Source organism: Pomacea canaliculata, linkage group LG6, assembly GCF_003073045.1.
Source record: "Pomacea canaliculata isolate SZHN2017 linkage group LG6, ASM307304v1, whole genome shotgun sequence".
Lineage (NCBI taxonomy): Eukaryota > Metazoa > Mollusca > Gastropoda > Architaenioglossa > Ampullariidae > Pomacea > Pomacea canaliculata.
Window position 1 is genome coordinate 31,049,428 of NC_037595.1, and position 14,842 is coordinate 31,064,269.

General features: G+C 37.9%; 1 protein-coding gene across 1 annotated transcript in view; it reads left to right on the forward strand.

Moving 5' to 3' along the window:
* Nucleotides 1-4,325: 4,325 nt before the first annotated feature.
* Nucleotides 4,326-14,842, forward strand: part of LOC112566838 (activating signal cointegrator 1 complex subunit 3-like) — a 95,653-nt gene continuing 85,136 nt past the window's right edge. Inside the window, 13 exon segments of the mRNA XM_025243230.1 lie at nt 4,326-4,663; nt 5,369-5,650; nt 6,431-6,621; nt 6,841-7,121; nt 8,024-8,140; nt 8,528-8,648; nt 9,012-9,064; nt 9,350-9,483; nt 10,262-10,403; nt 10,686-10,811; nt 11,549-11,749; nt 11,945-12,085; nt 13,777-13,941. Coding sequence (XP_025099015.1) covers nt 8,051-8,140; nt 8,528-8,648; nt 9,012-9,064; nt 9,350-9,483; nt 10,262-10,403; nt 10,686-10,811; nt 11,549-11,749; nt 11,945-12,085; nt 13,777-13,941 — 1,173 coding nt within the window. The 5' untranslated portion in view covers nt 4,326-4,663; nt 5,369-5,650; nt 6,431-6,621; nt 6,841-7,121; nt 8,024-8,050.

A 14,842-nucleotide genomic window follows, 5' to 3' on the forward strand; every position in this document is an offset into this window, starting at 1 on the left:
TTGCCGAGTTCGCTTTACTACCTTGCGCCAGTTTTTTTCATCGCAGCTTTTATACTTTGAGCAACGTGCTGCCCCAATGTTTCTAACAGTTTATTTCTCACTAACTTATTAAGTGCCACGTCACGGTCGTAAACATGTGCAAAGGTTAATGTCACGAAAGGTCAAGTTATGTTGTCGACAGTAAAGCTCGATGAAATAATTCACTCCACTCTCTGAAGAAGTGTTGTTCTAGAGCTGAGTTTTTAAGTGACCACTGTGTTTAGAATCGATGGTACTTGCGTGAGTAAATAGACTTTAATGATTGAAATAAACACAGGAACCTTTACAAAACACAGGACAGTGACAGAAACAGCAACAGCAGCTTCCACTTTCTCTGCAGCCATGGATGCTATTAACTTGACTCCTGCTTTATCTGCCCTCACCCCTCCCCTCCAAGCCTGTGTTTTACACATGAATACAAGTGTTTGCGAGTGTGTGGGTGAGGGAGACTTTAATTTGTTTCGGATGATTAGTGTTAATTAGTTAGGTGGATGATTAGTGTCGATCGATTAGCGGGAGTATTTGTAGCCCGCAAGTAACCTCATGCCTCATCTAAAATAACGAGCAAAGGTGTAATTGCAAACACAAAATGAACAGTATTTGTGTCAAATATTAAAACAACTATCAAAGACAACACTTTTACACCGCACACACACACACACACACGGGTATATGTGTCCAGTAAAAATACTGTTTTAATAATGTTTGTGTACCGACAGGACAAAAGCGGAGATTGAACTGTAAGGATGAGTAACCCTGACTGTACCCTGCAGGTTTGCGTTGTCACTCTTCTTAAACAACTTCGGATCTCCTTTTGGACTCCCCATCCTTTTGTCACTGTGCTGCAGACTGCTTTCAGCATTTTCGCCAATGATGCCAAGAAGAAAGTAAGACCTGGTGCCGCTGCCTGCAGCTGTGAGGGGGCGTGGTGATGCTTCAGTGAGGACTTCATCAGCACAAGCCAAGTCCGGATGCATGACAATGCTTTGTACCCCAACATCTGTAGAAATGTTACTTTCATTTCCACGAGATCACAGTGATCCTGAAGGAAGGATGCAGTCGTTACACAGCGCATTCTGTCGTGCTGGGTACATGTCAATCTTGATGTTACAATATTAATGCTCAGCGACAGGCCATGTCCTATTCAGCATGCAGTTGACTGTTTGCCCTCTGTCAGTGGTCGTTGAAATAGTTCTTCATCGGCGTCTTCTGACTTACGTGGCACAATTCTGAGATCCATGATGACAAACAATGACATCAAGGTTACCTGGCCACTACTACTCTGATGTCCCTCGACGAAGCAGCAAGGTGTATATCGCCTCGGAACATAACTTACTGTTGACTTTTACAGAAAGAACACAAACAGATAAAAACGGACAGAGAGATTTCTGAAGAGACTACCTCAGACGATGCTGGAGGTTTTTGATCTTGGAGAAAACCGAGGACAGGTTTGATTAAGCTGTAACCTGTGTGGTAATAGTCCCAATACAGCTTGATACACCCGGCAGTGAACTCTGTAACGACTGTGCGCCCTCTGGCGACTCCAGCCAGCTTTTCCACGGAATGGTCTTGAAGGCAGTTATTATTGTCATTTGCCGCCGGCAGCCAGGTCGTAAGGTACGAGACACGAGACTAGCAGCATAAAGAAAGCTTGCTAACGAACTGACCTTTCTCCTGAACTCTCTCTCTAGCTCTCTTTCTCTCTCACGCACAATTGACAATTCTGCAATCTTTAATGTCATAAACATCATCATTATGACCATGGAGGAGACGAAAGCCTAATATTAACAAAGCAATGCAGAATATAAGAATCAATATGTAAGCATGCATATTTTTGTTTGGTCAGAATCCAAGAACACGTCTGTGTCCATCAACTGTATGTGTGACCATCATGCAGCTATACCTACACTGGAAGTGCATTACTCCGTCTCTTACGAATACAACGATATAATAATCTATCCTGTATAAACACACACACACACACAACTTAACTTTCTTGCATAGACACTGTAAATATGCTGCATGAAAAGAAGCAGAGTGCCTGAGACGAGAGCTGAACCCAGGACACCCAGCCCTCACAGTATTGGTGACAGGTGCTAACCGTTGCGGCACCTACCCGCCCACGCACCTGGAGGTACATTCTCCGCCCACCGCATGTTGTGATTTGCTGCTGACGTCACACCTCACTTATTTAGGGTCCGATATGTCCACACCAGAACATTCCGCCCGAGAAACAGTTTTTAAGCAGAAGCAGTACAGCCTCCCTTAACTTTATTTTTCATTTTATTTTGCATTTAATTTTGTCGTTTTACATATAATGCGTGTCTCGCTCTGTGTGTGTTTGGCAGTTGTCAAGTGGTGGCCATCATTCAGACATGTTCCTTGTGCAATTATTATTATTGTATGACATGTCAAGTCTCTTCGTGACTAAAGCTCAATAAGGGTGGAAGGCTAAGAGCCGTTACTGTTTCCAGGTAAATGAACGGAAGCAAGGTGCTGGCGCCTTGTACTGTCACAGGTATGAAGGTGAGGAGCTCGTGATGTAACATTAACAGCGCACCTTGAGCAGTTGTGACCCGAAATAGTTGTGCACGTGCAGTTAGCACAGAATCCGGTCGAGCTATTTATTCTTCTTATGTCAGACAGGTCTAGAGCCAAGATGTATCTGCCGGTCTGCGACTGAGTCATCACACGAGAATGTTGGATGCCAGAAATCTTCTCAATCGGTGCTTGCGAGAAGACCTGCGGCGAACGGTAGCATTGCACGGCACCGCCACAGACTGCGGCCCATAGTCACTGGGCCAGTGTCCTTACGGCCCATAGTCACTGGGCCCATAGTCACTGTCCCTACCACTTGTCCACATCATGGACAGCATAGTCACTGCATGGACAGCAAGCGACAAAGAACTAAGTAACTGCACAGGCAGCTTGCTAACAGTTTTAAACGCACTGAACTATGGACAGCAGCAACTTAATGCCATCGGGTCCGACGAGTGCCCTGTGGTCAGCTGCCACAAGTGTGTTCGATTCTCTGAGGAATGCGCCGACAGCGGTGGTGACGGGATTTCACTGACGGTATTGTTATTGTTGACATCCTTATTCTGAAAGTCACGGCATGAATACAAGATAGCAATAGCCATAGTGTATTCGTCTCATGCTAGAATACATCACATAAAAAAATCCGCATTTACACATTTCCCTGAACTCTAGACCAAAACTAATGTACAGATAATTTATATTTATAGTGAATAAGTGATTTAATTGGTTCCCTGTATAGTCGCCACGATGGGAACGAATGCTGATCACAGTTTACCGGTGCCAGTGCATGTGCCATGACATTCCTTTCTGTCGCAGAGTGATACACTGACGAGTGATACACTGACTTGTGATATCAACTACATCGGAATATTTTTGTAACTGTCCTCCCGTTTGGCCTATGAGAATGTGCATTGTTGCCACTTGGATATACCGCAAACTGTGCACTGTGATTTGTGTGCCAGATAAGTGGGAAGCCCGTCTCTTCATTTGTTCGTAATTTTGTATCTCTTCATGGTGTAGCTATATTTGACAGTTTCGGTTGATGCATACTTTGTTAGCGACTTCAAAACAATGTTTACCTACCTCTCTGTGTTTAATCAAACTATATATATATAGGGTCGAAGTACGCCGACGATGCACGATTTCGGGAGAGCATTGCATGTGCGTGAGAATTATACGTGACTAAGACATTCTCAGCAACAGAGCAACTGTAACAGCTGAAGAACGGATCGCTTCCACTGACCTTTAGGTCCAAGTATTCCGTGTGGACCTCCCTCTGGTCTGCCTAGACGCACGCGCTACCCTAACGACATTAAGGTATAATACACACAGCGCACTGTCTATACGACGCCCTAGTTAACAAGTGAACAAATTATATAAGAAATTTTCATATGCAGTCTACTTATTCTCATATAGTATTTGCGCGTTGCCAGCTTTCAGAATCAGGGTTACTCACGATGTCAGAGCCGAGGGTGTAATGAGCTGTTATCTACGACACGTGACCTACAGTCTCTCTCCCTGCGCTGCTCCGGCAACAACACCCAGTTCCCTCTCTAACAATAATGCCACACGCTAATGTAAACGCAGAGTTAAAGAAACAGAGGCCCATCTTCATGCCGAAATGAACAGAAATTAGTCTTTTCGCTGAGAACGATCGAAAGCCGTAGTTTTCGCAGGGTTGAGGACCGCGCAGTGGATTGTCGGTGCGCAGGGGAAGTAATGCGCTGCGCGGTGAGCATTGCGTCCCTTGGTACTCCATGGTTGTGCAAGGCTTACATCGAGACATTTCACCATCAAGTAGCATGCACAGTTGACTGATACGTACTGACAGCCTCATACACAACTGATACAGATACTCGTGTTGTCTGCGTTAGGGAAACATATTTTGACTGTAAAAGTTTTGACAAGCGCATATTAAAGACTCTGCTCACGTCGTCGCGATGCTTCTCTACATCCGACGTGTCAAGTTTCACTTTCAACAACTGCTCTGACTGCATCTGTCACTGCTAAAATAAACCGCATGTCCTCTTTGGTATCAGAATCATTTAGCATCTTTTAACGTATCACCAGCTTAATCGTTAGAGAGGTAAGTGTTGGGATAAAATCTCGCGGGATGTAGTTAATCATTCTCTTAACTGCATATTTCATAGTTGATTCAGAGATACAAAGTTTTTTTTAAATCACGATAATGATGGTGAATTTTTACGATTGTTAAATTTAGTTAAAATTTCTTAACTGGTCAAAAATTGAACTCAAGTGAAATCGTCAACATTCTCCGATTCAACACAATGTGGTCATGACTAACGAAGTATTCCTTAAACCCCTTTAACAGTTTTGAGTTTAAGTGTAACAAAATGAAAATGTGATAATTCTTTCTGGTGAAAGGTGAGTAATTTTAGTCAAAATATAAAAAGATTTTTATATCCATTATTTTCCATAATATTTTATAAATATCTTGATAAAATGTATAAATGCTTTATGCATATTTTGTGTACTTTACGCTCATGTATGGTGCCGCTGGCGTCTTGACAAAAATTGAGGAGCAGAGTAGGGATTTGAACCAATTGTATGCGATAATGTTGTCTGCCTTGCCCAGTTTATACTCTAATTCAGACCCTATCCTTAATTAATCCCTAACCATAACCCTAACTCTAATCCTGAATAAGTCATTTCTCCAAATTGTCCCATTTCTGATAATAATTTACATTTTTTCTATGATGTTGTTACATAATTTATTGTTTTTAGTAAAGAATGATATTTTGTGATTTTATCTTTGTTATGGGAATTGCAGGAAAGCTCTGAGATCACCCTTTATTCCACATGGTGTGGACTATCCCACGACTGTCCACAGCTCTTCGAGCATTTGGCACGGTCTCTGAAAAATTAGATGCTGCTGAAGATGCAAAGTATGGAAAAGATATTTTTGAACGCAAGGCTTTGGAGTTAGAACGGCAGAGCAGAACATGTATTTCTTGGGCTAAGATCTCAACTGCAGTGCAAAGAAGTGCTAAGGCAGAAAAAAATGAAGTTGCAGATGTAATAAAGCAACTTTTAGCATGTGCTAAAGCAATAGGTAATTTTTGTACAGTATTATTTTTATATTAATCTTTGATATTTCTTACATTAAAATAAGTAAACAGCTGGTATCATGAGAATTGTTTACAAAAAAAAAAAAAAAATTAAAATATATGTACAGGAAGTAAAATAATTCATTTTTTACATAAGTTGTCTCTTTAAAAAATATTAGAACTAGTCAAGAATGTGCTAAATACTTCTTATAAAGAACAAATAAAACTAGGTTGCAGCATTTCAGTTTAAAATTTCTCAGTCTTTACCTGTCTACCTACCACATATTGCAAACATTTTGACTCTTGTTTAAACATAATTTTCTCATATTTGTTTGCTCCTGTTAAAGCTGTATATGCTTATAAACATTTTGTAAAAATTCCAGAAATTGAAATATATCAATCAAAATTCATTGTGATAAATTTTTTGTGGTTTTCCACTTTGAATAAGTTAATTTCCTAATATTTAAGAGCTATATAGCTTTTTCTTCATCTAATATTTTTTTAGGTCTATAACAAAAATATAAAGAAAGAAACTTTTTTTAAAATCTAGAATTTGCTAATGCTGTTGCTAAGATCTGTATCTTTTGACTCATAAAATTTGTAATTGTACAATTTTTACCCTTTATTGTTATAATTGCTTCCACTCAATCTTCATTGTTCACAAAATATGACACAAATTAAAAATTTCTTGGGTTTTATTTTTTTTAAAAAGAAGAATATTTGTGACAAATACACCATTGATTCATTTTATCTGAATGTTATTTAATTTCCTTTCAATAAAACAGCTGGACCAGAGTCATCGCCTGATACAGTAGAAAGTGCAGCAGCTTATCTGTTTGAAATCTTTAAAAATGCACAGACTTTGGGTCAGTCTGAAGCCTGCAGTTTGCGCAACACCTTTGGGCCGTATCCTGCAACTCAGGCAACAAAAGCTTGTCAGCTCGTGAACAAGATTGTGTTCTGGTTACCAGAAAAAGTGAGTAATATTGACTGTAAAGAACCATGTTTCTTATAGCTATACCTTAACTCCATTTAGTGACATATTGGCCCAAGCCTAAAAGAGATGCAGCTTTCGCAGTAAACCCTGAGAATAAAGAAGTATTGTTATATCTGCTCATAATGAAAGATGACTTGTCTCAGGTGCTTTAACATTGCTGCTGTCTGCTTATTAAATTGTATATTGGTTTTATTGCAGATACTGCTAGAGTTGTCCTCAGAATCGGACCAGCGTGAAGATGGAGATGGTGCTGAGACCAGGAAGAATTTGGTGTTGGGATTAAATTTACATTTGACAGTTTCCAGGAGAGCGAAGATTTCTCCAGCTCTGAGTCAGAAGAGGAGTCATCCACAGCCACAAAGGAAATTAACCTGTTGTATATTGGAGAGACTTCCAGGGAGAAGAAGGCTCGAAAGGGCAAAGAAAATGATGTAGCAGATGGTACTGAAGCTATAGACTCATTATGGCTTCAGAAGCAGGTATGTGGTTGTTTGACACTGGGGTTTGGTTTATTATCTAGATTTAGGATGCTGATAAATGTTTTTGATTGTTGAAGGACTTGTTATTTTTGCCTTTATTTTAGTGTTAAGCTTGTTTTAAATGCTGGTTTTAATGCTTATGGATAGTTGGAGGATTTGCAAGTTTTCTATAACTGTTATAGAAAAATAAAGTGGTATAAGGCACAAGAGGAGCTTACTCCTCAGTTTTTCATCTTCATCCCGACATTTTGTCTGTGTTAGTCACAGTGTGTCAGGCAACTTATGCATTTTTTAACTTGTTCATTCAGATCAATTGTGCCTTCTTTCAACAAAGAACAATGATTGCCTTAGGCTGCCCAGGTCATGAATATTTGCTTTCACAAGACAGGGAACACAAACAAACCCCCACTAGATATGATTAGATGCTATCGAATGATAATCTATACTTTACGATGTTTAAGGCCTATGGCGAAATGGGCACAGCCAGAGAAGAAATATACATAAAATGACTAACAACAAAAAAAATTACTGTAAAGTCTTGCTGCATATACTAAAGTTCCAGAAATGTCATTCATGCTTCAGTCAAAACATATCTGTGTATACGCCATGAACCAGTTATGATCTCATGGGTGAACAGTGTGCTCATGCATTCTGGTACAGTCATGGGCTTAGAATTTTACATTTAGTTTAGGATACTTGTAAAGTGCACTGAGTCCCTTCAAGGTACTTAAAACAAAACCAAAACTGTAAAATATAACAATTAAAATTTTTATGTAAAAAAAAATTCCCACCCCTAAGAAGTTAAAGAGCCTACGTTGCATATTATTCAAATTAGGTCACCTTAAGTGATTCTTGGGTTTAGACATCAAATTGTAAGCTTAAACCCAAGTGTTATTTTTCAGCTGCAACCTTACTTTACAAGCAGGGATATGGGGCCATGGCAAAGTATTGGAGAATTGAATGTCACACTGGTTAATGTGCTGTCTTCATCACGATCAAATGATGAACTGCAGAATGAGGTAACTGGCACTGTTTGTGAAGTTATTTTTGTTGTTTGTTAATACATTTGTCTTAATTACTATTATACACCATTTGAAGGGATGCTAGGCTAAATAAATAAACTTTCAATTCTTCCTTATCAGTGTACTTGATTGTGAATAACCATGTGTGTCTGTTTTCTGCACTAATGTGCATCTAAATGTGTATGTAATTAAGTTTTGTTTTTCCATTAAAATATGATAAAACTATGGTAAGTGTGGAGCTATTCTGTGGTTGGGAACTTACCTTCATATAGAAAAACTGGGAATGAACCAGAACATTCTGTGCTATTTATTGCTACAACAATTTTTATTTGTGTTAACATTTCAAACACAAAAACAAGGCTTTATCTGTCATACTGTTTTCAGTTATTTGACTTGCTGGGTTTTGACCGCTTTGAGCTGATCCAGAGTCTGCTGGAAAACCGAAGGAGCTTGGTAAAGAATGTAGCGCTGGAGGCAACAAGAGAGGCTATTCTTCAGGCTCCTAGTGAGTTTTTCTTCCAATTTTTTTCCTAGGGAAAGCAATTCATTGCATAGATTTTTTAAATGCCTTTTGCTTCTAAAGATTGATTGCTCATGAATTCTGTTTGATTGGAGTTTTGCAGGTCTTTAAATTCTAGGCATGTAGTCTGTAAACATTTGAATATTTGAATATTTCACTTTCATTATCTTTTCTCCTAACATGGTTATGTATTCATGGGAGTACTCTTCCATCATTGTTTTACTTAACCTGTCATACATTTTTACCCCCTTCATTTGCAGTGATAACACTTTTTGTGTGTGTACTCATATGTCATTTGTGGTGCTTTTTACTTGTGGCACAATGAGGACTTTTATTTTTCTTTTACAGAAAGTAAAAGGGAAGCAGAGCGACCAAACTATGGATGTCAAGTTACAGTTCAGGTGCAGCATATTTTTATTTTAAATGACAACTTAGTTTTACTGTAACTTATATTGCTATCATGCCAAGTTACAAAGCAGACTGCTTGTATTCTTGCTAATTTACAATGAATTAATTGGCACATTGTTTGATAATGCCATATCATTTGCATATAAAATATTATATTTTGAATGCATAAAAGATTTGTCATCGATTTATGTTAAAAAAGATTGAATACATTTTTTATCATCGATAATATCTTTAAATACGAACAAAAATAGTTTTTGTAAATGTCATTTGATTCAAAGTCTGTAGAAGAACGGCAGCTACAGAAGCAGATCCGGCGTGAAGAAAAACGGATTAACAGAAAAGAAGGCAAAAAGGGAGAAGTTCAAGACATGACAAATGATACATTTGACATTCATCATATGCGACAAGCCAGGTATTTTCTTATTCTCTTCTTATTAACAATAATAATTAGCACCTATCACCAATGCAGTAAAGGTTGGTGGTCCTGGGTTTAGCTCTCGTCTCGGGCACGCTGTTCTTTCTCTGCATGTTCTTTCTGTGGCATGGGGGCTTGGCTGCCTTGCTGTGATATAGCCTTAGTTGCTGGCTTGGCATAAATTACCAATCCCCTCACTCTCCCTAAAGGAGCTAATATAGTCAATAAATCAAGTATTTTGTGATATTTGAAAGTAGTCATTGAGTGAGTTGGTCAAGAGCCACGTTTGAGACAGTTGATGGTTACTCAGTTGGACATGGATTTGTACTCCAATAGCCAAAACAATAATATAATAGTAATATTTGTTGTCTAATATAGATTCTTATAAAATATTTCATTGTTTTGCACTTTTTTTTGAATAGTGAGTGTAAATAATTATTTTAAATTTAATTTCTGCCTCATAACCTACATTCATGACAGATTCTCTCCATTTCATACAGTTACCATCTTTCATTTGAAAACAAAAACCACATATTTTGCAATTGGCTCACTTAAATGTTTAAAAAAATGCTTTTTAAAACAGTATGTTGATGATGACTGTCTTCATTGTAGGTTAATAGATGTAAATATTGGAACACATATTGTACTCCATGCTAGCACTACTGTTGTAAATGTTCAATGGCATCGCTTTTTGCCATGTAGAACATGTTAAAAAATATTTGTGGTATTCTAAACAATCCTTGAATTACTTGAAACTGTTGTTTTGGTATTACAGAGAAATGGCATTGCGCACAGCAAAAACTAAACCATTACTCACAGGAAGAACCCAAAGGGTACCAGGACGTGAAAAGTATCCATTTGTCTTTGACTTATATGAGGAGGCTAAGCAATCCTCGGCCTTTGTCACGGGCACCAAGGTGAGGTAGCAGATTCATATTAACTTCACAGCCATTGACTTTCAGTCCAAAAATGAAAAAATGTTATGCATTCTTTCTGCCAGGAACAGAACAATGTTTTCCAATCTTATTTTCTTGTTTTTCTTTTACTGATGTTTTCTTTAATGACAGCTGTTCTTCACATTCATATGACAAGCACTTAATTTTTTTTTTTGTGTCTTGTAGGTGGGAGTGGGAGAACATGATTTTTATAGTTTATAAACAAGTACTATATATTAAGAAATATGCATTTTGTTCAAACAGCTTGTGCTACCAGAGGGATTCATTCATAAAGACGACAAATTGTATGAGGAGATCATTATTCCACCTAGTGATCCTGCTCCAACAGACATAGGCAAGGACAGAGTTGCTGTTGAGTCTCTTGATGAGGTAGGTATTATTATTATATGCAATCTTTAGAACACTGGTATGTTAAGAAGCAGTGCTGTAAACAGCTTGGCACAGGGAAGAAGATTGTAAGGCTCAGATAGTGATCCTTTGGTTGTTGAGTCTTATATCGTGGCCAGCTGTTTTGGGCCATTAATACCCATCTCTCTCTTGTTTTTCTGTGTCAACTCCATTTTAAGAGATTAGGTACCCATTTAACAGGTAGGACAAGGGGTAAGTATGATGTTCTAGACAAAGTTTGGAATTGGCTCCTGTGGGGCTAAAGCTGAGGGTGCTGGGGCTCTAACCACTAGGTTATCCACTTTTCTTGAAGATAATGAACAATTGCAAATCAGTGGAAAACACTCAGTCATGTTTTCTGATGATGATTCTTTCAACATTTAATGTGTTTGATAGGTGTGCAGTCTGTGTTGAAAGTGTTATGACTTTAATAAATTTATGTATCTATTCAATTAACTTCTAGTTATTAACTAGCTTTACTAACTTAACTAACCTAGCTTGCTTTCATTTGTGGTTATTATCCCAGCTTTTGTTATATTGATTATAAAGGGTTGAAGAATTTGGGGTGATCTTGAAATGATAGTTTGAAAATATCTTGAAAACTCATAAAGGTTGAGTGTATTCATTATATTTTCACAAGTTGAAAGCTGATTTGTTTTTAATCATAATAAATCTGTTTTTCTGCAGTATGAATGAAAAATGATTTTTCACCAATTCAGATTGCTCGCTTGGCCTTTAGAGGCACCAAGTCCTTAAACCGCATCCAGTCAGTGGTATTTGAGGCTGCTTACAATTCTAATGAAAATCTGCTGATTTGTGCACCAACTGGTGCAGGCAAAACCAACATCGCAATGTTGACAATACTACATGAGCTGAAGCAGCACTTAATACAAGGTGTCATCAAGAAGGATGAATTCAAGGTATTTAGAGAGGAAAATAAAACTAAGGCAATAGCATTACAACAGACTGGTAAAATTTCATGGTTCATTTAAACATGAACAAATTAGAATAAGTAAATCTTTTATGATGTTTAATAAACACAGGTTTCACTGATAAACTCATGAAATCCAGACAGCACTAATACTAATGATGAATTGATGACAATGATATTTCAGATTATATATGTAGCACCCATGAAGGCATTGGCAGCTGAAATGGTTCGTAACTTTGGAGGACGGCTAGAGCCGTTGGGAATCGCTGTGCGTGAACTTACAGGTGACATGACTCTCACAAAGCAAGAAATTCTGAAGACACAGGCAAGAATGCTTCATTTTTGAACGCTTAAATTGCTAACCTACATATTTATTTATGTTTATTCAGTTGACCAGCTTGAGGATAACAGCTCTGTGTGTTTTATGACTGCTTGAAGCAGTGGGCACATGAGAAGCCAAGACCATGAAACTTTTCCGAAATAGCTGTTTGCCATTTGACATACACTAAAAACTTTCCCCAAACAGTTTGGCTAACCATTTTTGCTCTTGTTTGAATCCTGTTTGCCATTTTAGAACTCATTCTAAAAATTTGCATTGGTTTTCAGTTTTTTAACGTGGCTTCCATGGTCGCTTGCCAACTTGATTGAGCATTAAACCATTCACTTCAGTGAATTGTTTATAAATTGATCATGAATTATGGGTCCTGCAAAAAAAAATTTTTCTTTTTAGAAGAAACAAGTTCTGTATCTGTTCGGCAAGCAGCATCAGGCTGGCTGCTTTGGTGATTTGAATAAAATGTTTTGTGTCAAATATCTACTTTCTTGGCATTATAAAGTTGTAAAAAAAGAAAAAAAGAGAAAAGTTATACACTTGTCAGTAAAGGATAAGATTTGATACTGGACACACAAATGATTGAAGCGTATGTGGTGAAAGCGGTAAGTGCATCGGCTAGGATTCCAAAGCAAACAGCTGTAACTTAACTCAGCCAATAATACTTTCTTCGCCATGATTCGACTATAAATTTGCAGTCAAAAAGATTTAAAAAAAAATTTGTGCAGCTGACAGTCTAATGAGGTACAACTGCTGAAATGCCAGGTATTACCTGTCTTTCACTAGACTAGTGCAGTCCATACTAAAATTACGCTATAAATTAATCACTCCTTAGCCTACAAATACAGCCATAGCAGGAGATAAGTCGAAAACATACACTGTGGAGGAGCTATAAGTGTTGAGAACAAATATGCACTAGATATTTGCTTTATTTCATTGCTTTGAGATAAGTATATATGTGTATACACACACACACATAAACTAACGTGAGCAGATCAGATGAATTCTGTCATCAGCCACTGTCATTCACAAAGTATCTAAACTGCATACTTAAACGCTTGCTGTGCGACTAGCAGTCCCGAAAACTGGTTTGTGGAAACAGTGGGCAAGTGGGCTTGGCAAACCACTATTTTTGATAAACAGTTTGCAACCTGTTTTTGGTTTCTCATATGTCTGCACCACTAAAGATCTGCTTTGATTTAAGTATCACAATTTGGATCTGAGCTTTTGTTTTGTACTTGTGTGCTGAACTGTTTTTGTGACTTGTCAACTCATTTTGATAAACAGGCTGGTAAAACATTTAAGGTCTGAGCTGAAATCTTGAACTGTAAGAAGACCAATACCAGGTTGATTTCTATTCATCTATTGCTATTTCCATGGTGTGAGAGTCCATCAGAACTCTCTCATTGATGTCTTTTTGGTGTTGGGCTTTTTGTACTCTGTGTGTGCGTGTCTGGGTTTGGGGATGAGTATGTGGGCGTATTGTAGGAGGAGAAAGATGTTCTTACTATTTTTCCAGAGCTTGCTTTAGAATAATGAGATGTACTATTTAATTATTTGGTAACTATGGTAAATCTGTATACTTTTCATAGTAGTCATTGAACGACTGTTGAAGAGTAATCCTGCACAGATTAGTTACACATGTATGAAATCCTTGTTTTCTTAAGAGTTGGTCTGTGCTACAGATGTTGGTAACAACTCCTGAGAAATGGGATGTGGTGACAAGAAAGAGCACTGGGGATGTGGCTCTCACCCAGATTGTACGTCTGCTTATCATTGATGAGGTGCATCTTCTACATGATGATCGTGGACCTGTCATTGAGAGCCTGGTTGCCAGGACACTTAGACAGGTACATGTCTGCGTTTTTTAACAGTGTCTGTCATTGTCAGATGGCTTTTTGCATCTGCCTTTCATTACTAGCAAATGTATTAGCTCCTTAATGTACACCAGACTAGATCTTTATTTGTTGATGTCTTTCAAATTTCACAGATGTTAGTTTTGCTTTTTCTGCTAAAGATCAACTTTAACAAGTGCACATTCTGCTTGAAAAAATCCATTTGTAGGGCTAATTAATGCATCGAACTCAAAAACGCTGAAAGAAAAATGGTTTCCAGAAATGTAATAAAAGTGCTGTAGTTCAACTGTTCAGAAATTGCCATGGCTGAAGTATAGGGACTGACCTCTGCTTGGTATGCAGCCAGCTGTTTGTGTTGCACACTAGAGCGTGGCTGAGCAACATGTTTCTCATGATTTACAAAATATCAGCTGTTGAGAGTTCAAGCGTTGGGGAATGTTGTGCTGTTGATGAATGCAGTGCAGGGGAGTAAAGCTTTAATTAATTCCCATTTAATGCATGTATTTTTTGTTTCACTGAGAAGACAGTAGTTGTAGTATGTGACCCAAAATTCAGTCATACATAATTGCATTAAAGCATTAGGAAGAGTAATGTTGTAGAAGAATTGAAGATTTCTGGATAAAACCTGAGCATTTTGAATCCAAGTGTTTGCCATATGGTTGGTGAATTTTGCTTTAAAGCATTTTTATTTTTATTACTGATTATATGATGCATTACTCCAATAGTTCATGATCTTGTATCATATCTGTTTTGCTATGCTAAAGCCACGAATGTCCATTTAGACACCAAGACACCTGTGCACACACACAAATAACAATTCATCTGTAGTTGAGCATCTAACCAAGTACAAGATTTTGATTAGAGCAAAGGCACTTTACAGTGAGTCTGAATCTGT